Raw genomic sequence first — 24,843 nt, forward strand, 5'->3', positions numbered from 1 at the left:
TTAAAATTATTTTTTTTATTTAACACCCTTGTGTGGTGTTCATATTTTTGTTATTCAGCCAGTGTTCGTGGGTCTGGTGGACCCGCTGCATTTTTGGGTTAAAATACTCAACAGATGTTTACTTTATCCCAATTACAAGCAATACACACACACACACACACACACACACACACCCACACACACACCCACACACACACCTACACACACACACCCACACACACACCCACACACACACCCACACACACACACACACACACACACACACACACACACAATAACAGCAGGCCCTGACAGGAGGAGGACAGAGTGAAGGTACACATTGGCCTACAATTTCCACACTTTTATTAGCCCTGGGTCCACTGGACCCGAACATCCTTTGTGTATAATATAAATGTGTAGTGGGGGTGTACAGTGTGTGGTCATTGAAAATGTGTTCTGATATATGTTCTTCACAGAAAATGAGCCAAGGCCAATGAGTCTGAGGTTGAAAGAATAATTAATCGTATCATTTTTCTTTTGATAAAAAATGAAAACAGGTCCGGACACCATACAAGGGTTAATTTATCAAAAGTATTTTTTTGTATTTTTTTTATATCACTTCTTAACATCACTTTACCTATGTCTTGATTATAAGTATACTTGTTATATAACATTTTACTGAAACTCTTGTTTGTTGACAGGGAAATTCTGGCTCTCGCGGACAGGATGGGCTCCCTGGTGCACCTGGTGCAAAAGTGAGTGTGCTAGGGGAGGGGGATTTCCACACATAAAGGTCTGAAAATATGATAATATCTCCTTTTGTGACATACATGCCTCTTTCTCAGATAGCTTCAGGAAATAACTTTGAGTAGCAGATGCTATATTAAGCCTCCATCAAGGCATAATGTTCAGAAAGAAATCTCAACTCAAGCTTGAGAAAATGTATGCATTTTACAGAGTATGAAATGGCTGCAGTTTTTAATTCAACGCATTCATTGCACATTAGTTTTAAAGTGATAGTTCACCCAAAAATGAAAAGTAGTCCATATTGTGCATTAATCCATGTCTTCTGAAGCCGTACAATATGTGAAAAACGGACTGAAATGTCTTTATTCATTGGGAAGTGTCTATCCAGGGTCCCTGAAAAAGTCTTAGAATGTCTTAAATTGAGTTTGATCAAATTTAGGTTAAATATAAAAATATTTTAAATGGTATAACAAAAGTCCTAATTATAATTTTAAGAGGTCTTAAATTTGGGGACGGAAAAACAGTAATTGCAATCTGGCCTAATGCGATTACTAAACTTCAAAAAGCTGATGGGCTTCAATATATAGATTTCATATCTGCACAATCATCTGTTTATTGCATTCTTTAAATATATTATTATCGTATCAGCAAAATCCATTATTGGTGTGGATTTTTGTGCATTGATAAATTAGTACATCAACCAATTTCTATACATATGTGTATATTAAATAAAACATGTCTTTGTTATTTTAAAGGGTTTGTTCTGAATGGACATATTGTATTAATTTTATTTGAGCAGGTCTTAAAAATGAAAGACTCTGCAAATACCCTGTAGCCAGTGGTGTTCAGTGTCCTGTTTCTTCCTTTACTCAAAAAGATAAACTAACGAAATGATACCTGTTAGTAAGTATAGCAATGCTGCGCAAGTGATTTATCTTATAAAGGTGTATGTGTGCATTTGTGTATTCACAGGGTTCAGACGGAGAGTTTGGCATTCAAGGTCCCCCTGGCTTTAGAGGTCTACCGGGGTTCAAAGGTCATAAGGTACGTTCGTCTTGACACTTCAACAGTGACAAACCTAACCTGAATTAGCATCTGCCTTGCTTAAGACAGGGAGTAGTAAGACTGTTGTCAGATGCTTTTTTAAAGATGTCCGTACTATGATGGACTCATAGGTTGCATTACAATTAGTCATTATCTGTCACCGAATGGTTTTCATGTTGTATTGTTCAATAATAAAATATTGTAATGCATGGAATTTTTAAAGTCGTAATGAAACAAAGTAGCAAAATATATTTTCTTTTGTATTGTAATGTGCATCCAAGTGTAACAGATTATCAATGCATTGTATGTAGCATAAATGCAGGCTTGCTGAGATGGAGTTTAGGCCTACTAAATGACTGGAGAAGTCTCTCATTTTCACCGGAAGATTCATAACATTTGGATAAAAAAATGTCAAGGTCAAATCATTAAAAATAAATAAAAATAAACATAAATAGATGAATCATTCATTAAAAAAAAATCTATAAGTAAGTAAGTAGCCTAAGTAATTTTAATTTATAAAGCACATTTACGCACAGTGCAAAACTGACCAAAGTGCTGTACAATGAATAACTAAAAAGACAAGTAAAAAATAAAAACACATAGGGCCCTATCTTGCACCCAGCGCAATTGACTTTGTACACCGACGCATGTATCATTCCTATTTTGCACCCGCGCACAGCGGACTTTTCCCTCCACAGACGCACGTCGGTAAACTAGGGAATGAACTTGCGCTCCCAGGGGCGGTTCAGCGAAAGAGGAGGTGTGTTCCGGCGTAAACGTTCCCTGGTGCTATTTTGCAGGTTTAGAAAACAATTCCGCCACTGACCAGGAAAAACCTAGTCTAAAGTCAGTGGCGCGTTGTGCATGTTATTCATATGCTATTTAAGGGCGCATGCTTGGCCATAATCAATGTAGCGTGTGCACAACGCGCATACACTTTGCTTATCTCATCTACACAGAAGCAGCAGTTTTCATTTTTATAAAACCATACATTATTACAAGGAAAAATATTAAAACACGAGGAAATCATTGTTGTGTCCATGAAGATGTGAAAAAATAGGCATAAATCTAGCTTACACATTTACCCAAATTATTATACGCCTGTTTAACCGAAGCTAATTTGGGTGGGTTTCTCCATCCCCAGTGTCACTTCTCTGTGTTTTACGGCCCTGACGAGAACGTCGGCCTCCTCGGATGTGAACCGCTCCTGGCGTGCGTCTGGCAAATCTGCCGTTATAATAGCAATCCGCCTTGGAAAAAGCACCTGCTCTTAAAGGGAATGTGAGATGACGCTCTGATTGGTTTATTTCACGTTACGCCCAAACCACACCTATGAGTAATGAAGCTACTTCAGACCAACCCATTTCAGATTTGCGTCGGGCGCAAGAGTCATTTATCCCGCCGGTATAATAGCAACAGCGAGATCTGCCCACAAAGTTACTTGCGTTTCGCGCTTGATACTTGCGTTTCAGATCGTTAAAATAGGGCCCTATAGAATCAATAATCATATTTATATAAAACATGAATAAAAAGAAAAGATTCAATATCAGGGCACACAACACAGAACTGAATGCAGCAATGGAGGGGGCAGATCTAATATCCTGGGGGAGCTGGTTCCACAAACGTGGGGCAGCAACTGCAAAAGCTCTATCACCCCTCTGTTTAAGCCGTGAGCCCTTTGTTTGAGGATCTCAGTGACCTTTGAACTTGACCTTTGAGTATGGCTGTACAAGGTTGGTGATATAGTTTGGGGCAAGCCCATTAAGTGCCTTAAAAACAAACAATAAAACTTTAAACTGAATCCTAAAAGGAACTAGGAGGTAATGCAAGGAGGCCAGAATGGGGATGATGTGCTCGCACCTCCTAGTGCCAGTTAAAAGATGCGCTGCTGCTCCGTTTTGTACCAACTGCAAACGTCTAAGTGATGATTGTGGGAGGCCAAAGTATAGGGAATTACAATAATCCAGCCGTGATGTAATAAAGGCATGGATAACTTTCTCAAGATCGTTAAGAGATAGGAATGACTTCAGGCGGGAAATCATTCTGAGCTGGTAGAAACTATTTTTGACAACAGAACTAATCTGTTTGTCAAGACAGAGTTCTGAGTCAAGAATGACACCCAAGTTTCTGGCATAAGGTTTGATAAATGGGGTGAAGTGACCTAAATTTTGTACCACAGTGCATCTTGCCTTGGGAGAACCAAAAATAATAACTTCTGTCTCGTCACTATTTAACTCGAGAAAGTTGTTAACCATCCAAGTTTTGATGTCTTCGAGACAGACCAGATTTTAGAGGCAAGTACAACTGTGAGTCATCCGCATAGAGATGAAAAGAGATGTTATGCTTCCTGTTATAATGTTATAACATGCATTTACAAATTAGACAGAAAGATTTCATGATCATTGACTTTAATGACTCAGATTGTTGACTTTTCCCCTCTTCCCACCCTTACAGTGTGATTTAATGAACAATATCACATTTTTATTCAATTTTTCTTCCAAATTCTCACTCTATTTTCGTGGTGGCGCTTTAAAACTTTCTCCTCTTTTATTCACTTTGAATTCTTATAGGCATCTTTTGCAGTGGGAATGATTCTCAAACAATCAAAATAGACAATTCTTGTTTTTTTTTATGGAATATTGCAGTATTTATTGTAAATGATTTATCTGTACACATTCTATTTTTTTATGTGCCGTCCCTCAGCGACATGACGTGTTTACTGGCGTGAGGGCGGGACAACTGAGAGGCTGCTCACTGCAGAGCCAATGGGTGGAGCTTGACTTCCAGTTGACTTCCAGTAACTCCACCCATTACTGTGCGTTCACACCGCCGGCGGCGAGAGCGTCAAAGTGGCCGGAAGCCATTCATTTTCAATGAGAGCCGGCGGCGACCTCCGGCGAGGGCGGCGCGTCTTGGACGGCGAGAGCGGCGAGAAGAGTTGAAATCAAGTCAACTTTATGGTAATAAGCTATGACGCGGTTCGGCGGCAACCAGCGGCAACCAATCGGAATGTAGAAGTCCTCCGCCTGAGAGGATACAAGAGAACACAATCCTGTAAACTTTGGTTCCGACCGCATTAGTTCCTAAGCAAAATGGAGGAAAAATTCATAATTTCTGTTGCGGTACGACTTGTCATCCATAGTGTTGTCAGTTTGATTAGAAAAAGCCGCGCAACACTATTTATAGGCAACATTTTCGCGCTAGAACTTCTTTGAACTAAAAACGCTTGTTTTTTCAGCGGGAATGCAATTCATTTGCTCAAAATAATAATGATTTTGACCAATTGCAGCTACGGTTTTTGCGGCCCCTTTAAATAAAGTTTTTTTTTTTAAATCACGCATTCTAATCTAATCTACGTCAGAGCGTCCCCGAATCTTTCTACGGCGTCGGTGGCAGGGCGGCGAGAGCGAATTTTGCCGCTCTCGCCGGCGGCGGTGTGAACGTACAGTTACATCCAGAGAGGAGGAGCTGGACGTCATTTGGCTCTGCAGTGAGCACCATTTGGGACACCCTTTCAATAACGAGATCACAGCAATAGCAAACCACAACCATCCAATCAATTCCCTGTCGACAAAATCAAGCCGCGCCCTACATTTCTTCTTGTTCAAGAAGCCGTTTCACTCAGGATACATACATCACGCTAGGGAAGAAAAGACTATCACAACTTCTGTTTCATGCTGGCTTTCACACAAAATGATAAAGAGTTTGACTATTCTTGGTTAATGCAACCTCTGGATGGACTGTAAACTTTTGCACTTGAATGTATTTTTTCACCTGCCCATCCAGTCTTAATAGTTCATGGTAAACAAACGTGGCTTGCTGTCAAGCTCCGAGCTCAACCCCCATATAACGGTACTATGTAGAGGGACAATGAGAGAAATAGAGGATGAGGTTGAAGGATGTTGGAAGAATTGTCACTGTGACTGCTCCTTATATACCTTCATAATGGTGATTGACTGGACTAAGTTTAGAACTTCACTGTTAACACATTTAGCACTGTTAAAGGTATCTTATATGCTTGATTGCTTTTGCAGGGTGACTCAGGATCGTCTGGACCGAGGGGAAGTCAGGTACTGTGACTGCTAAGTGATGAATGACATCTGTGACATTTGATTTCTCATCGACTGTTGAAAACAAACATGTTGATAGAGAGAGAGAGAAAAGAGGAAGTAAAAAAAAAAAGTGTTACTTTTTTTCTAACAGGAATTACAACCTACAGAAGACATGCACAATCGCACGCACATACACACACATTTTTATTCAGCATTTGGAGTCAAAAAGTTTTATCAAATGACATGTTCTAGGCTGTTTTATTGGTTAATGCTGACCCGGTGCTAGTCTAACTAAATCATGCTGTTTACTAGCAAAACAAAGCAAATTGGTTGACCTAGTAAGTCTTTCTGTAATTAAGACCAACTACTGTTTGCTGGCCTTTTTTGCCATGATACTGTACATTTTTGTCAGAGCAATATTACAATTTTGATTATAACAAATCTCTCATTCCAGGGCGAGAAAGGAAACCAGGGAGAACCTGGAGTCGCTGGAAAACATGTATGTAATAGTCTTTATGCTTTATTAGTGGTGTGGCTAATACAAGTGCACTTCTGGTTATTTGAATAAACCCGTAAAACCTACGTAATAAACTTTGACACACAGCTTGCCCCACATTGCTTGTGCAATGGAAATGAAGACATCCCACACACTTGTTTTGAAGGAAGAATCCAAGTATCATAGAGACACTTTTGATTTGAGCTATTAAGAAAAAAGATTAAGAAAGCACTTAGCGACCATCCAGAAGACCCATGCAACCACATAACAATGCACTAAAAACAAATAGTAACCATAAAGCAATGCTCTGGCAACACCGTAGTATCCTGACGATGAGCTTTGCATAAGAAAATTTCGGTAGCACTTTACAATAAAGTTTCATTAATTAACTAACATTAACAAAGATTATTAAATACTGTAACAAATGTATTGCTCATTGTTAGTTCATGTTAGTTTATACATTAACTAATGTTAACAAATGAGACCTTGTTGTAAAGTGTTACCTACATTTTTATATGAAAAAAACATAAAAGTTATATACACAGTACTGTTCAAAAGTTTATGGTTAAACTTTTTCTTTCTTTCTTTCTTTCTTTTTTTTAAAGAAATTAATACTTTTATTCAGCAAGGACATATTTATTTGATCAAGTGACAGTAAAGACATTTATAATGTGACATTTCTATTTTAAATAAAGGTTGTTCTTATGAACTTTCTATTCATTAAATAATCCTTAAAAAATGTATATCACGGTTTCCACAAAAGTTTTCAGCATTGATAATATTAAGAAATGTTTTTTGAGCATATTGGAGCAGTAATGATGCTGAAAATACAGCTTTGCCAATAATTTATTTAATAATATTATGGTTTTACTGTAGTTTTGATCAAATAAATACAGCCTCGTTGAGCATAAGATGATGTCTTTAAAAAAAAAACATTAAATTACATTTTTATATTAAATTTCTTATAAAATATCAGGATATATAAATGCAAATCAACTGAACAGCACCTAATGTGTGTGATGTACCTCTGTCATTCTCAACAGGGTGAAGCGGGCCTGAAAGGGAACAAAGGAGAGGTACGTAACTAACTACCCATAAAACATAACTACTGTTGTCAGTGTCTCACAACTATTTCCTGACGAGTCAGAATCTGAAAGTCTCTCGGTTTCCTAGCAAGCGACTAATACAACTTTTGATGTTTTGAACCAAAAAATCTTGTTTGCAACTCCATCACAATTTAAAACACTTCTACTCACATTACTCAAATAAACAAATGCGCACAATTTTTTTTTTTTTTACACATTAATTCAATATATAGATTTCACTATCTGCACAATAAAAAAGTATTTTTTTTTATGATACTTCTGAATTAATTCTATAATAGTGATGACACTGTTTTGAATTGTTCTCCCCACTCCCTCTCAGCCAGGTGTAGCAGGGGATCCTGGGAGCAGAGGGGCTGATGGGAAAAAGGGAGATGTGGGTCCATCAGGTCCACATGGATCTCAAGGCTTTCCAGGTCTAGATGGGTTACCAGGACAACCAGGAGTTCCAGGTCACCCTGGGAAACCAGTGAGTGTGATGCTTATGAGAATTTATAAAGTACGCATGATTTTGATGGTCTTGTTCAAATATGACACACTGTGTTACAGGGCAAGCCACCTTCAGAAGATCAGCTAATGAAGATATGTGCTTCTGTGCTGCAAAGTAAGTTTTCCTGCTTTGTACTGCTAAGAATTATAAGTCTTTTGTCTCGTTTCAATGGCAAATTCATTTTGTGAGGTTAAGACAAATGAAAACAATTAATGAAAATATGCTTATGCAAGCATTACTATTGCTATTGCTCATACTTTTGGTTAGAATTTAAACAAACCTTTAACCGTAAGTATTAAATTTAGTCATAACTCATATTTCTTACATTTACCTAGAAACTATCACACTAGCAAACAAAAAAGTGCGAAAAAACACCCACCATACTTAGAATCGTGTCAGTGACTTTTGCGTGGCACATCAATCTCAAAATCTAGTTTTGAGATATGTCTCTATGTCTCATATTACTTGTCAGATAAATTTATTTTGGAAGAAAAGACAAAAGTTGTATCCCAAATGATGCACTTTACACTATGCACATGTATGCTATGCATTATGTACTCAACCATGTATCAATTTTAGAAGGTTTTTTGTCATTGGACTTCGGAGTCTGATAGCCCAATGTGACAGTTGAGTGCATGAAGTCTCCAACATTCCTCACTTAATTAAGTGCATCACCCGGGTATTGAAAGCACACTTTTTCTTTTTGGAATCTTCAGTTTGAACAATCTACAAAACAAAAGAATAGTGCACAAGTATGAGAATTGGGATGCACCTAAAGAAACTCCTGAAGAACAGCATTTAACTCTATGATAACTCAGTGATGAATATAGTGTGTGTATAGAAGAGTGTATGCTTGCCTCATGGTCAGATAGCTAGAAATATCTAAAGTGGTAGGAGCATTGATGCAATTTTCAGTTCTCTATAGAAAAAGAAGAAAAACGTATATATAGTTGAGAAATCTATGGTTTGAGCGAGAACATTGCTATTTTTAATACTGGTGATACTGTCACAGACTTCACCCCTTCTTCACCACACTCTGTGTAAAAAAGTCTGTGGCATCCACAGTGATTACACTCGCATGTACACACTGTAGTAAGGGATAACGGACAGTCAGATTGCAAAATAATGATCGCAATGCTAGTGTGAAGCATTTGTACATTATCTTTCTCATTGCACACTATTTGGCAAATTAATAAATACATGAATCATTTATTAAGTGAGAATGAAAGATGTGAAACTAGCACATAGGAAAAGGTTTCCAGGGACAGTGTTAAAATGTTCAGTTTAGCATTGTTATACAAAATGTTTAGCAATTCCAGAGAGCCATAAAATAACACTTAACAGCATTATATCTAGCAACTGCATTTGTAGGTGTGTATGATGGTCTGTCATATTAGAAAACTCAATTTAAGCATTAAGTATTCAATATTATATCAAAATGTTTTGATATAATATTGTAACATCCATCACCCCATTAGCTGTTCTTACAACAGGGATTTCTTATTATTGCTGTTAATATAATTGTTGCAAATAAATATACATTTTATAATGAAGTTATGCATGATAAATCTGTGTATGAGTGTGTTCCCTCTCTGCTCTCAACATTAAAACTTGACATCTCTTCTTTGGACCTTGCATGTAGAAAAATACCTAACATTTTAAACACGTTATTTAAACTTCATATGAAAAAAGTGTGTATTTTATATCTAACAAACGGCTTGAATTATTCTGTTTATACACTGACTCCAACTATGTTGCTGTCTGGGTATATACAAGCAAGAGTTGGTTGTTCAACCCGGTATCACGCTAAAGCGTGTAATACACACGCTGGTCCACTAGCGGATGCGTTGTTAGTCTCCAGACAAACAATGACAGTGAGTCAAAACTGTCCTGTTACTATAGCTAACATTACAACAACAGCATTTCTTGGTTCTGTGAAACATAGTAAAAAACAATGTTAGTCAGAAACAACATAACCCTTTTTAAAGAAGACTCTCAGTAGATTATTGCAGAAGTGAAAGCAAAGCGTAAAATAAAAGCATAAATAAGTTACAGCATAGGTTAAATTTACTGCAAAGCAAATGTGCTGAACTAAACATTTTTATTTTATACAAAAAATAATTATATATATATATATATATATATATATATATATATGTATGTGTGTGTGTGTGTGTGTGTGTGTGTGTGTGTGTGTGTGTGTGTGTGTGTGTGTGTGTGTGTGTGTGTGTGTGTGTGAATTTAAGGTTTCCATGGTCCAATTTCAATGAAATTGAATGAAATTCATTGAAACTCTATGAATTTTGAGTGTTTAAGTCCTTTAATGATAACTAATTTATAACGATTACTAAAATATGTGATAAAAAATTATGCCAAGTGTCCTGCTGGGGCACTCACAGTAACTTTTTGTTATTTGAATAAATTGTCAGTCCTAGTTTAGTATCATATACCAGTCAAACAGGTTGAGAAGCACTGCTTTATTTGTTCCTTCAAAAGGCCAGCTGCCACAGCTCCTGCAGGTGATGGGCCAAACGAGTTGCCAGCACTGTGAAACCAAACAGGGACCACAAGGCGATCCAGGTCCCCCAGGCCCAACAGGCCCATCTGGACCCCCAGGGTATCCCGGCAGGGCAGGGTCTCCAGGCTACCCAGGACCTCCAGGGAGGAGGGGAACTGAAGGGCTGAAAGGTGAGAATTATATCAAGCTGTTTTTACGTTTATTTTCTCATTATAAAGTGACAGTTCTAACGAGAAAATGCTGCTCAAATGTTATTCTTACAGGTGATATTGGCCCAATGGGAATGAAAGGTGCTAAAGGACAAGGTGAAATCGGCTTGCCAGGTCCTCCTGGCCCAGCAGGTAAAAAACAAATGTCTAAAGCCACTCAGCCTTTTCACTGGCCACAATTTTGACATCGATTCCATGGGGAAAAACTGCCATATAGATATTTTAATATTATCTTATAATTGGGCAGCAGGTATATTAGGCCAGGGGTTCCCAAACTTTTCCATGCCAAGGCCCCCCAAATACCACTAGGTTCTGGCCAAGGCCCCCCGTATTGAAACCATCGACAATACTACGGCACGGCACATGTAGAAATAAATAAATAAAACATCTAGGTGAACATCAGATTATGTGATGGTGTTTGATACCAGCCAATCAGAAAGATGAGATGCACCGATTACAATTTTCAAGACAGATTCAGATTTTTCATTGAGTTTGACCTGCCGATACAGATTTAAGCCGATTCTGATTTCATTTTTTCTAACCACTTTACAGCACACACAAATATTTATTTTCTATATATAATAAAACACCACTTTTACCCAAACTGGTTAATAAAAACAAGTTTAAATGGATACATTCTCTATAAATATTTTTGTCTTCATTTTCTTTTCTGACATAGCTTACTCCTTGTTAAAACACACTATACGTGCAAATTATGTGCATTTTTTTGAGTGAAATCATATTTATTTTGTCCATCAAAAGTGTGCTTTCACTTTAACTGAGCGTGAGCAGCGCTACAAAAATAGACTCGGCGTCGAAACCCTCCGCTTCACTGCTGCTCATGCGACGCTCCTGCTTGACGCTCACGCGCTGCTCCAGCTCGCGGTGTGAATGCACTCACTGAAGATGCACGCCGAAAAAAATTCGCGCTGCTCACGCGCCGCTCGCGATCTGAAACGGCCGTAATTCACAAGGTTTCCTACATGTGCGTTCTGTGTGCATGTGTGATGATGTTGCGCGATGTTATTCATGCGGCGCCCGAGTGCATTTGAATCAGCATATGTCAGACTGAAAGTCACGTGAAAATCGGCCAATTCTTGTCACTAGCCGACCAATCCAGTGTTTCCCCTACCATTATATAAGGGGGGCGCCCCGCCCTCCTAACGGCTCCCCCCGCCCCCCTTGAAGGTCAAGTCAATTTGATTTGATTTTCTTTATAGCGCCAGATTAAATGTTTTTATTTTATTACAAAAACTAAATAGCCCTTAAGTAATATGTTATTTATCTTATTTCCACGATGACATGTCTTTTCTGTATGTGTTTGCGCGTTTACAATTATCCAATGAGTGCGCAAGCGCGCACACTCACGCACAAACAAACACTTGCGTCAAATACAGATGAGCACTAGCGGACAGAGAGCGCGCGGCGGGAAATATGTCGCTGAACTGAAGATGGCAACACTCGCTCTACTGCGAGTAGCAGCCGGAGTAGCTCTCCTGCTCCAAGTCTACGCCCGTTTCACACATATTTCGTTTGCAGTGTGTATGCGGAGAGTAATGTTTTCCGTACCCATGTTTACAGAGCTTTCACACTGCACGCGGATGCAGTCCGTCGATGATCGATCCGTTCCAGTTGCGGTGCGTATACAGCAGTGCAGCGATCGTTTCCGCACCGAGTCTACTTTTGCCGTTTATATAGCAGCTACTGTCTATGATTTTTGCTGTTCTGCAAACGCTGAATTAAAGTGACAGCGCATGTTTCGTGGTCAAAATGAACACATATTGACCTGAAAATGTAGTCATTTCACCATAAGTGCGATTAATTAAATAAAATGTATGTATTTATACCATAAATTTATTTAATTAAATACTATTTTTTTTTCATTTTAAGACCGGGGTAAAGCAAGGAAAACTACAATTTACCTCAACAAGGCGACATAATGACATTCGTGGAGGTGGAAAAACAAGTTCTTTGTGACATGCAAGATTTATTGTATTAAAATTGAAATGCAAAAGATTTTAATATAAATACATGGTTAAATATTTTACCACTTGCTTGAGCAACTTAATATATAATTATATAGAAGTAATGCATTGAATAATACATTGTTTAAATTGTGTTTAAACGTGAACGCGCGTTCACAGCAGTGCTGTGTCTGACAGGATTATTCTCTCCAATAAATGCATCATAGAAATAAAAACTTCTCACAAAAAAGCCCATTTAAAATTTGTTTGTCATAAATGTATTAACTAACATTAACGAACAATGAATGAGCAATATATTTGTTAGTATTTATAAATCTTTTTTTAGTTGTTAGTTAAAAAATAAAAATATTTAAGCTCTGGTCCATTAATATTAACAAATACTTCTATAAATTTAACAAAGGTTATTTGGAAAAGTCAATTTTAAAAAGATTTAAATATGTTTATTTAATTTTTTTAAAGAGATATCTTATGTTAACATTTTTTTTAAACATTTGTGTTTTATGTTAACTTTTACATAGCATTACCCTCCCAGACAGCCAATTAATGTGATAGATAGATAGATAGATAGATAGATAGATGGATAGATAGTGTCTGTGTCAATTTTCCCCAACCAACCAACCAACCAACCAACCCCCCCCCCCCCCCCCCCAAACCTGTAAACCTAGGGGAAACACTGCAATCAGATATCAGATAGGCTATGCAACAAATTATTATAATGTTTTTTCATAACAATACTCATATTAGCAAATATTTATTTTTTGACGTTTTTTTACTTTTTTTTTTCAACTTGCTGCGGCCCCCCTGGCGCCCCCTGGCGGCCCCCACTTTGAAAACCCCTGTATTAGGCTGCTGTCACTTTAAAACCTGACACACTGATCCAATATACTGTTACACATGCGTTTTCTTTCTCAACTGTTTACGTGAATACTCACCAAGACTAGCTTTTTGGCATTATTTTGTGTGTGTTTGACTGTTTAAGCGCAATAAGAAGTGAAAAAGAACTTCATTTTTGTACTGAGAGGCGGCTTTATGTGCGCACACTTTGGGTGTGAGAACAAAATATGTGGGAATTATTAAAATTATGCGTAATAGCGAAGTTCAAACCCAGTAATATTCATCCGGAGCAAATTAAACGAGTGAGAGAGTGGAGGCGGGTTTGTGTGTCACTCGCTGTCGGAGAGATGATGAGAGAGAGAGAGAAAGAGACGTGCATCTATTCTGCGGAAAATGAGTATTGGAAGCGTTTCAGATATTTCAGTATCGATATGTATCAAAATATAGATATTTTTTTTATTATATCAGATATTAGTTTATTATATCAGATACCTTTTTAAAAGACTACAATTGAAAAATGAATATATTATATATAAAATTCAAGCCGCCGAAGTGTCTAGTAGGAGTGACTGTTTTACACGCCACGGCTGAAACCCACCGCATTTGGCGAGGGTTAATGTTAAGCCCTGTCTATATCATACTCATGCATGATAATAATTCATCTTGTTTTATTTTTTTTTGTCTTTGTAAGCACAACCTTAAGTAACTTTCTCTTCCACAGGTTTGCAGGGCCCGCGTGGGGATGCTGGTGAGGGATATCCCGGGCCTTCTGGTCCACCAGGGAAACCTGGCACTCCGGGCACCCCAGGCAAACGTGGGCCCCCAGGATCCATGGGGATTTGCGACCTGTCCTCTTGTTATCAAGCCTATGGCTTTCGGGACGATCCGTTTAGAAAAGGACCTAACTTTTAGCATCAGGACAGTGGGATCTTACTGATTCTGTACAGTCTTTTCTCTCTCAAATGAACATTTCTGGTGCTCAGAATTGACCTCAAGAACTCATAACCTCTGAAGAACGATGTCATGATCTTGACTTTAAATATGTGACGTGTTTTCCTGTCTGAGAATCTTGAATGTGGTAAAATCTCTAATTTGAACGAATCCTCATTTTTGATGCCGTTCTTTTCCATACAATGGGGGCAGGGGCTATTGGGCTTCAAAAAATGACACGACTAGCACCATAAAAGTGGTCAGTACAACTCATGCATTATATTCCATGTCTTCTGAAGCCTTTGTGCGAGAAACAGTGTAAAAAATGAATCGTCATTCAGGGAAAATGCTTTTAAACACCATGCATATGCGTGTACTGTATACATACATCATTCTCACGTTTCCTGTGACCAATTTAATTTAAAATTTAAGTTTTTTGTTTTTGGGTAAACTGTTCCTATAAAGAAAAATGACTATACTGTATCATCTGCACTGCCCTAGCCAAGCTACCTCTGTACAGGATGTGAAGCATTTTCTACGGGCTATACATTGAACGCTTATGTTCAAATTTAAGAATATTTCTGCACAAGGGCTATTTGTTAGTTTGTTAGTTTTTATACAGTAGGAAATTTTTTTACTGCTACAACATTTTTTAATTATTTAATTATACTTTAATTGTTTGATATTTTGAACATGTCTTGTAGAATTTAGCAGTTCTCTTAATAGTGTAGTTTTGGCATGTCTATCTGTTTGACCTGATAGATTTGTGCAAAGATCAGCAATTACATTTTTTTTAATTCTGTCAGTAATTACTCACCCTCATGTTGTTCCAACCCTGCAAGACTTTTGTTCATCTTCGGAACACAAATGTATTCTCGTCGCTTGATAAACTTATGGTTGAGCCACTGTAGTCACTTGGACTATTGTAACGATGTCTTTACTAACTTTCTGGGCCGGCAAGTTTCAATTTCATAGGAGCCTATGGAGGACTGAGCCAGCTGTCAGATTTGATAAAAAATATCTTAATTTGTGTTCCGAAGAGGAAACGAAAGTCTTACGGGGTTGGAACAACATGAGAGTGAGTAATTACTGACAGAATTTTCATTTTTGGGTGAACTAACCATTTAACATCTATTTATTATTTAAAGTTCCCTGTTCATGTTTTTTTTTTTTTTTTTTTTTTTTTATGCACGTAAGGTTTTAGTTTTGTCATGTTTTTTACTGAATTGATCAATTCATTTGTGCAGCTGACATTTCAAACTCTTTAAATTACAATAAATATTTAAAAATGTTGAATTCAGTTGTTTAATTTTTAATCATCCTCTCTCTCTCTCTCTCTCTCTCTCTCTCTCTCTCTCTTTAAAAAAACAAAACAAAACATGACATCTCACCCAAAAAATAGTGATGGTGAAACCGGTTTTGCGTAGTGCTGACGAGGTGATTTAAATGCCCTTCTTAAGTTCCTCGTTCAGGATGTGTGCTGAGTTTTTCTTGATAAGCCACAACGCGTTTGCGTCAGTTCTGCTGCAGCTGCAGAGTGTTGCACACACTTCTTTACCAAAGGCACAGGTGAGTGAAACCAATATTTGATGGTCAGAATGATCCTCAATAGAATTGTTTTATTAACTCTGTATTTGCTGTTGTTTGATTTTATTGCAACAGAATCTGACCTCAGACACCAATGGCTGATGATGATTCAGATTTCAAAATTTTTTTCTATGACACCAGTCCCACAATACAATACAGCGTCGTAACCGGAGAGGTTATTTTATGCTCTAAAGACAATGTCTACGAGTTTGGTGCAACATTTCTCCCAGCGTTCTACTACACTAACTTCTTGCTGAGCTTGGTGGGGAACGGACTGGTGCTGTACATCATCTACAAATATGAGAAGCTCAGCACGGTCACCAACATATTCTTGCTCAACCTCGTCATCTCGGACCTGATCTTCACCTTCAGCCTTCCCTTTTGGGCGGTCTACCACAAGTCAGAATGGATCTTTGGGATAATCCTTTGCAAGTTGGTGGGAAGTTGTTACTCGATCGGCTTCAACAGCTCCATCCTCTTCCTCACTCTCATGACTTTCGACCGCTACCTTGCAGTGGTCCACGCCATCTCTGCAGCCCAGAGCAGGAGAAAAATGTACGCGTTCACATCGGCCGCCGCTGTCTGGGCGTTCAGTATATTTGCTAGTATAAAGGATATAGTTCTATATAATGTGATGGATGGTCAAATTGGTAAGCAGTGCGAAGTGACTGGTTACCACGAGACTACCCTCACAAAGTGGGAGCTGATTGGCTATTATCAGCAGTTTGTCCTTTTCTTCCTAGTGCCTCTGGTTATCGTCCTGTACTGCTACATCCATATAATCATCAGGATCATGTCCACACGCATGACGCAGAAGGTCAGGGCAGTCAGACTCATCTTTGTCATTGTCTTCATCTTCTTCATCTGCTGGACTCCTTACAATGTGGTCATTCTGTTAAAAGCCATCAAGACGTCATCTAGAGTCCTGAACGACTGCTCAGATACCCTCGACTATGCGCTGTACGTAACGCGTAACTTTGCCTACCTGTACTGCTGCATCAGCCCTGTTTTTTATACCTTTTTGGGGAAGAAGTTTCAAAACCATTTTCTGAAACTTCTGTCCAAGCGTATACCATGTTTGAAGATCGATATCTCGCACTCAATGCCAAGTAGTAAAACCACATCAGTCAGGAGCCCGACACTGATTACAGACCACTAATGTGACCGTTCATTTTGTTCGGAAATTTGTTGTTAAGAGGACACAAATCAGAGCGCCGAGAGAAAGAAAAACATAGAATCCAAGATGCAATGTTTGCTTTGTTTGCCCATAAAAATATGTGTTCAATAATTTGCATTTAATGCAAGTCTAATGTCTAATGAGCTCCATCAATTTTACCAAATTGAGCAAAAGTATTGATAAACATTTACAGTTCATTTGTGAATATTCCTTCATAAATATCCCTTTGATGACATAAAAAAAAAGCAATAAAAAAAAATGTTTCTAATAATTTCTCATTTAATGATGAATAGTGTATGTCTAATGGGCTCCATCAATTTTACCTAATTGTGAAAAGGCATTTAATACTTATTATTGTTAATAATAACTTTCATATTTTACTGTCCATACATGTAAATATTCCTTCACAAAAAACACTTTAATTATATAAAAAACAAAAATTAAAAATTAAGTAAAATTAAGCAAAAAAAAAAAACTTCTTAATCAATAGCTTATGTGATGAAAGAGTATCATTGCAACATATTATTCATTGTGCAACCCTCCTAATCTATTCATTCTTTTGCAACATATATCTCTCCTTACTTACATTATATTCTTTATATAGTTTTGTGTAAAATATATTGTTATAAGTAGTTATACTGTTAGTAGTAAATAGCTAGACTTTATATTGCTGGTGTAACCTTTGCAAAGAAAATTATTAGTGACAGGAATTTGTCATTCTATTTCTTCGAACAATATGAAACTCTTTAAAGTTCTCAGAAATGAGTAAACATCCTGTCCTGTCAACATCTAAATATATCCTGTTCTGATCTTCATTTTGAGTGTGAACTCAGTCAATGTGTTCTTTTGGTTCTGTAGTATATTTCATTTTAATACATGCCAATAAATGTTCTAAATAATCTGTTTGATTGTGGTTGTTTTCTTTAAAGAAATTAGTATCTGTTATACGATACACATTGTTTTGTATTCAATGAATATAAAATATAAAAGTGAATCGGTCAGTTGCTTTAAAAGTAAAATAAAAATCAGACCTTACCAAACAAGTATTTTGTACTACATTTTGAACTTCTTTATATAACTTAATAAGAAGCACCACAATTTTAAATTGTGTCTTCTGTTACATGCGCTGTAAAAAATAAAATCTTTAAAAAACGGTCAATTACTGTCAGCTACGGCTGCCAAACAAAAACCGTAAAAATAAAGTAAAATATCCTAATTTAAATAAAGTGCAAAAACCTTTTACAGAAATTTTCCTTAAATGTTTTACACTGTTATTTTACAGCTATTGCCTGAATTGTTACTAACAAACACATTCACTTTAAAAAGTGAATCTCTTGCAGTTATCACTACAGTGTGTGCCATCTGGTTATCAAAAGCACTTGACCAGTCAAGTGGTCAAGAGCAAAGACCGCAAGTGTGGTATGGCCATGATGGAGGGTAGGGCTTATGAGACCAACTACATCCAATCACACCCAAGCCCAACCATACATTCATCCAATCATATTTCGTCACAATATGAACGACCAATGAGCAGCCAGTCGCTGTCCAGACATCCAGTCAGCGTCCGGACTCTCAGTGCGGAAAGCGCGTACGTGCGCGGGTGAGGTGGAAGACGTAACCACGGTCATAACTGGAAGAACAAAAACAGAAATCAATCTGACGGAGCGTTTCCATTGGTTACAGGCTCCTGGTACCCAGGAAAGAGGATGTAGCATCTCCTGCGGTAGCTTAGCAAACAGGCAAATGTGAGGAAAGGGCGGATGTTGTGCGGGTAAATATGGGACGGATAATGTCCATATGAACGAAAAGGTGATGATTCACCGGCAGGTGATACTGACCCAGGTGAGTGTTTGTGTATTACACACTAATGTTCCCTAGTCAGGCGTGTTTTGAGATGTCTGTAGCGAGAGGCAGTGGATGACAGCACGATAACAGTCACTGGGCTTCAGCATGGTAGTGCTCTGCGATATAACGCTGTTTTGTTTTATTTTGCCTGGCCTTTTTCAGTTGATGTTCAACATCAGTCGCGGCCTCGCGCGTCTTTGTGTAGTGTGCGCGCGCGCGCGTGCTTTTGCGTGCACGTGCGTGTGTATTTGGCCCAGATGAGATGAGCATCATCATTCCTGAACCCTACACTCGACACTGAACCTTAAACCCAAATTGACACAGTAACACTTCACCTACACCCACTCTTTATTCAGTTATTGTAGTAAATTGTGTTAAAGATGTTTTAAGCATGTATTGTATGGTTGTGCTTGGACTGGAGGCAATTGTTTAATTTGTGATAACGCAATGAAGCATTCCAAATTGTGTTGTTATACATTTTGGCTGTTGTACAACGAAATTATGGACAAAATCAAGAGAGAACCAACTAAATTTTAATAACTTATTATGCTGTAGTCAGCGTATGCTTTTTCCAGTGAGCCTTTTGCTTTTCTATGCATTTTTTTTTTTTTTTTTTTGCAAAGTAAAATAAAACCTGTAGCTGTCGTTTGCCTTTTATGCCTGATATTTTTGCCAGATATATATACCTTTACCAAGTTTAGGGATTTGTTCTTCCCTCATATTTAAAATATTGTTTTCAAAAATATATTTTCCTCATATTTTGATGGTTTGATTGAACTTGTAGGGTCATTAAAATATCCCCTAAAATTGGATTGAAATTGTTTAAAAAACACGGTCAAATCATTATTAGGCCATTTGTGAATTAAATAATTATTTTAGGTCAACTTTTTACAAAAATAAAAAGTCAACCATCCTGAATGTCATTGAATAATTCACATCTTAACCCTTACAATCTAAGCTTAAACTACACCTGATACTAAAATGTCTTACACCTAAACCCCAATGTAATGGATGCAAAGAAGGTTAAGATGAAATCAGACAGTCATAGATTGATAATCATTTTAAATTATTCTGTTCATGGCTGTATAGGCACTTCAAGAACTGCTGAAAATATCCACATAAAAAAAGTAATTTTCTTACTTCAAATAACATAATAATGATGCCTTATGAGTAATAACTAAATAAACAAACAATTAACATAATAACGGATTTAAAAGCTGATATCTGGGGTGGATGATAAGCATGGTTGTCCGTGTTTAGTTGGGGACATGTGTTCGTTACTCAGGGGTCGTTAAGAGCTTAGGCAAGGAGCAGAGATGAGGTAGATTAGTATTGATTCATCTGAGACCAGCAGTCTATGTATTGATCCGCTGTAAAATCAGCATCAAGGAACGGAAAAGCTTAGAAGAGGAAAAAAGGCCTTGTTCCTTTACAAGCAGAAGTGCTTCCTGTTAAACGACCTTCACATGATGACGTGGATGTTATTGAGTGAACTGACTTCATAAGTTTTTATTTATACATGATGTCTACCGTAGATGAGTTCCCAGAGGGGATCCCAGAGCCATTATGTAATTTCACCATGTATTATTTCCATTAGTATGTCTTATAGATTGAAATGAAAATATATTTTGATTCCTGTAACAATGTAGAGCTTTTCTAAGGATAATATTTTGCTTTTGCCTCTTTTTTTTAACCCATAAAACATGTTTTTTTATATTTTGAAGAATGTCGTTAACCAGACAGTTGATGGACCCCATTGATTTCCATAGTATTTTTTTTTCCATACTATGGAAGTCAGTGGGGTCCATCAACTGTTTGATTACCCATTTTCTTCAAAATATCTTCTTTTGTGTTCAGCAGAAGAAAGAAACTCATACAGGGTTGGAACAACTTGAGGGTGAGTAAATGATGACAGAACTTTCATTTTTTAAGCTATACTAAATTGATGTCACATTGCATTTTTAATACAGTTAGTTAGTGGCATCCGCTTATGATCTCAGAAATAAATATGATTATTTTGCATTTGTATTCCAGTTTTGGCTGATATTGGTTCTGGTTCATTTGTTATATTGGAAATTCTTCAGATTGAGCACATTGCATTGTGGGATACAGTATCACACACAGTGTTATCCGGTTGTATACTTTGGCAAAATGTTAATTAAATGCATCCAGGCATTTAATGCATGCAGATTTGCATAATTGCATTTACATTTACATGCTTTTGTCCAAAGCGACGCAAGAAGTTTTTTCATAGAGCCAACAATATTCGTAGTATACAATGCCTGAATGCTCATGGTAAACTGTAAATGAACTGAGATGCAAAAATAGTAGCATGATAGTATGCCATTAAAAATAAATGTAAACCTCCAAGATGTTTGCAGATTTACTGCCATGTTCAGTGCCATGCTAGAGTCTATTCTACGTCACAGAGGAGATTACATACTTCAGATCTTCTTGGTAACAGAATTGTGGCTTGATCTCTGTATTCTGGGGAGAAATATCCCGCTCCCGTAGGCCTTCACGCTCCGTTATGTAAGTACATTAAGATTCTTAGGTTTCATTTTGGCACGGCGAGCCTGACTCTGCTCGAGCTAATGCATCTCATCCTGCGCGACACGCAGACACTCGCAGCGGGACTGAACGGAGTCTGCCCTCGGGGCCTTAATGATTATAATTAATTTATCTGTGTCAGTGTGATTGCAAGGTGCGTTGTTAAAGCTTCCTTTCGTCTTGTAAACACACATTCGCTCAGTGGAAGATTCAATTTGCTTTGCAATTTGCAATGATTCAATCAGCATCTGAATTTGCATTCCAACTATTTTCCATCAATAAAACGGAGCAAAGAAATGACCAGAAATGGCAAAGAAAAAAGCTTCTATTGTCATCTGCCCTTTCATTAACCTTTAAGAGGATCACGTGCGTCCGCACCGCTGGAGGTCTGCTACTGATATTGCTTTGCTGCGATCGGTTGTGACCCCTACGGCCTTCTGGCCTGTGGTGACCTCAGCATGAATTCACATCCCTTTTCATACACACACATTTCAGGTCAGTGTAATGCAATTCCAGACAATCTTTCGCTAGTCAACATAAAAATAAAGTCCTGTATCCCTATTATGCTTTTTCGAATATTACCTTTGTAAAGTAAATTACACACACCCATTGTGAAAATGCTAATTTTTAAGCTGTTAACTAGATAAGACTACTTGGGTGTAAGTGTGTGCAGTGTACGTTGTAGAACAAAACGAGTTATGTTTATATCGTCAAGTTATGTTTACCACAGGCTTTATCTTACTCATAAATTGAAAAATCCCATTATAAAACCCAATAGGAACCAGCGGCGAATTAGACATTTCTAGGTTCTAACATCATACCTGCACCACTCTATTAAAGTATTAATTTCTTAAAAAAAATATATACAGTGCAATGCATAAGTGAATACACCCATGCTAAAGTTGACTAAAAAGAGGAATAAAAAATCATATTTTGGAAATTGAACTTAATGCCTTAATTTAAAAAATTAGGAAAAATCCAACCTTTAAGGACACCAATTTTCTTTGTGAATGAATAATGTATCGTAAATAAATTAATGTTCTTCCTTAAAATACATGGTGCATAAGTGAGTACACCCCTATGTTAAATTCCCATAGAGGCAGGCAGATTTTTATTTTTAAGTATTTTTTTATATTTTTTTTTAGGATACTATGCATCCTGATAAAGTTCCCTTGGCCTTTGGAATTAAAATAGCCCCACATCATCACATAGCATTCACCATACCTAGAGATTGGCATGATTTTATTTCAGTTAGCCTAAAAGCTAGTTTGATTTGCATTGAGAGATGATCTTATGGAAAGTACCCCATGCCAATCTCTAGGTATGGTGAAGGCTATGTGATGATGTGGGGCTATTTTAATTCCAAAGGCCAAGGGAACTTTATCAGGATGCATAGTATCCTAAAAAATTTTTTTTAAAAATACTTAAAAATAAAAATCTGCCTGCCTCTATGGGAATTTAACATAGGGGTGTACACACTTATGCACCATGTATTTTAAGGAAGAACATTTATTTATTTACGATACATTATTCATTCACAAAGAAAATTGGTGTCCTTAAAGGTTGGATTTTTCCTAATTTTTTTAATTAAGGCATTAAGTTCAATTTCCAAAATATGATTTTTTATTCCTCTTTTTAGTCAACTTTAGCATGGGTGTATTCACTTATGCATTGCACTGTATATATGAAGAGTTCAGATGCAAAAGCCTCTAAGTGCCGTCTGAAATTTTTCATTTTTATCAAGCTCGTATATTTAAGTTCAGTAATTTCACTTAAATGACAGTTAATAGGTAATTTTCATTGCCGTTTAAGTGAAATTACTGAACTTAAAAATACGACCTTGATAAAAATGATCATTCTAGAAGAAAATTTCAGATGGCACTTGGAGGCTTTTGTATCTGACCTCTTCATATATTCATACTAGCCTCAAGCTTTTGAAAAGTAGTATTGTAAATCTTTTAGACAAACTGTTAACTTTTGCTATTCAGAGCTTACATAACAGCAGACAGATGTTTATATATGCTCCTTGAGCATCATAGCTCAGCTCAATGTGTTGGACAACAGGTTATATTTTTCTGAACTGGTTTTCTTTGGTGCAGTCTGTAGTGTCATTTTTCACTCGTTCAGTTTCCGGGTCTGAATTCGAGCCACTTTCTTTTTTTTAAGCATTATCTGCCCTCTAAATTTGTCAGATTGCCTCAGTCGAATTTAGGAAGTAGAAATGGCTGATGATTGTGGGTAAAATTGGATTTGCTGACTGAGTGTCCTTTGTGTGGATTAGTCTTGTCTATCTTATGCAGTGCAGTTTCATGCTGTTTAACAGGGGCTTCAAGTTCATGTTGTGTGAGTTCTGTTGTTCTGCAGGCTTCGTGCGAACTGGGATGGTGAGAAGGAGGAAGTGAAGTCTCGGCTTATGCTGTGAATCAGAATGATTCTGCATTTGGTGACTGTACACCAGGGTTGCAATACATTTGAGTTGTTTTTCTTTATTGCGACTAACACTTCAGGCCATTGTATCACTCGAGATGACTTCGTCTGCACCTGTCACAAAAACATGGATCAACACTGTGATTTTGTTCCTTATATTTTTGTAGCATAATGTTGTAAGAAATATTTTACATGTGCGTTCTGTGGAGGAACATTTTTTTTTTAAGTCCTTTTCCAAAAGTCATTGAATGACAGGAAACCTGACACATCATGTATTATGTTGCAGTAATAGCCTACCAAGTTATTGAGCCATAAATATGGTAAATATACCATATTTACTCACCACACATTCATATTTTGACCTAAGACCTATTTTTATATAGGTTTTAAACTTTATATCTTTTGTCATATTTTTTTGCCTTCTTTTCGTAATAAAAAACATAAACGAACAAGTTATTTATTTTTGAATTGTAATAACACTATTATTACTATTACTTTTTTTTAATCAAATAAATGCAGCCTTGGTGAGCATAAGAGACTTCTTTCAAATATATTAATAAAATCGTACCGAAGTTATTTCAGTAAGTTTGTCAAATTATATCATTAGTGACATTAAATATCTGATATATCAGATGTTATATAGTGCCATTGTCATGTTATGGGTTATGAAAAAAACAAAATAGTAATAACAGTATAGCCTATTCTGTATAAAACACTGAATTTGTGTTCTGTGGAGAAACAAATGTTAGTGTTTTTTCCAAAAGATATTAAAAGACACATGAAATCTGAGACATCATGTAGTTCTATGTTAAAGGGATAGTTCACCCAAAAATGAAAATTCTGACATTAGTTTCTCACCCTCATGTCATT

General features: G+C 37.0%; 3 protein-coding genes across 6 annotated transcripts in view; all 3 read left to right on the forward strand.

Moving 5' to 3' along the window:
* LOC311087054 (uncharacterized protein) overlaps positions 1-15,705 on the forward strand; it is a gene marked incomplete at its 5' end in the record, with an annotated part of 37,484 nt that extends 21,779 nt beyond the window's left edge. Inside the window, 10 exons of the mRNA XM_084120305.1 lie at positions 681-734; positions 1,699-1,770; positions 5,805-5,840; positions 6,277-6,321; positions 7,362-7,394; positions 7,744-7,890; positions 7,971-8,025; positions 10,408-10,599; positions 10,693-10,770; positions 14,179-15,705. Of these exons, the coding sequence (XP_083976431.1) occupies positions 681-734; positions 1,699-1,770; positions 5,805-5,840; positions 6,277-6,321; positions 7,362-7,394; positions 7,744-7,890; positions 7,971-8,025; positions 10,408-10,599; positions 10,693-10,770; positions 14,179-14,369 (903 nt within the window). The 3' untranslated portion in view covers positions 14,370-15,705. The remainder of the gene's footprint in view (positions 1-680; positions 735-1,698; positions 1,771-5,804; positions 5,841-6,276; positions 6,322-7,361; positions 7,395-7,743; positions 7,891-7,970; positions 8,026-10,407; positions 10,600-10,692; positions 10,771-14,178) is intronic.
* Positions 15,706-15,802: 97 nt separating this feature from the next.
* On the forward strand, positions 15,803-18,052 carry ccr12a (chemokine (C-C motif) receptor 12a). Its single transcript, XM_084119735.1, has 2 exons — positions 15,803-15,956; positions 16,050-18,052. The coding sequence occupies exon 2, from the start codon at positions 16,069-16,071 to the stop codon at positions 17,131-17,133; it is 1,065 nt and encodes a 354-aa protein (XP_083975861.1). The 5' UTR covers positions 15,803-15,956; positions 16,050-16,068; the 3' UTR covers positions 17,134-18,052.
* A 665-nt stretch (positions 18,053-18,717) lies between these two features.
* The window catches only part of hecw1b (HECT, C2 and WW domain containing E3 ubiquitin protein ligase 1b), a 38,130-nt gene continuing 32,004 nt past the window's right edge, over positions 18,718-24,843 (forward strand). For 2 of the 4 annotated variants that reach the window (XM_084119712.1, XM_084119713.1), the window contains exon 1: positions 18,718-18,993. In XM_084119712.1, coding sequence (XP_083975838.1) covers positions 18,949-18,993 — 45 coding nt within the window. In that variant the 5' untranslated portion in view covers positions 18,718-18,948. Of the gene's footprint in view, positions 18,994-20,853; positions 20,894-24,843 lie in introns of all 4 variants that reach the window. The other 2 variants (XM_084119714.1, XM_084119715.1) reach the window with 2 other exon arrangements.

This window comes from Abramis brama (assembly GCF_963993115.1).
Source record: "Abramis brama genome assembly, chromosome: 7".
Lineage (NCBI taxonomy): Eukaryota > Metazoa > Chordata > Actinopteri > Cypriniformes > Leuciscidae > Abramis > Abramis brama.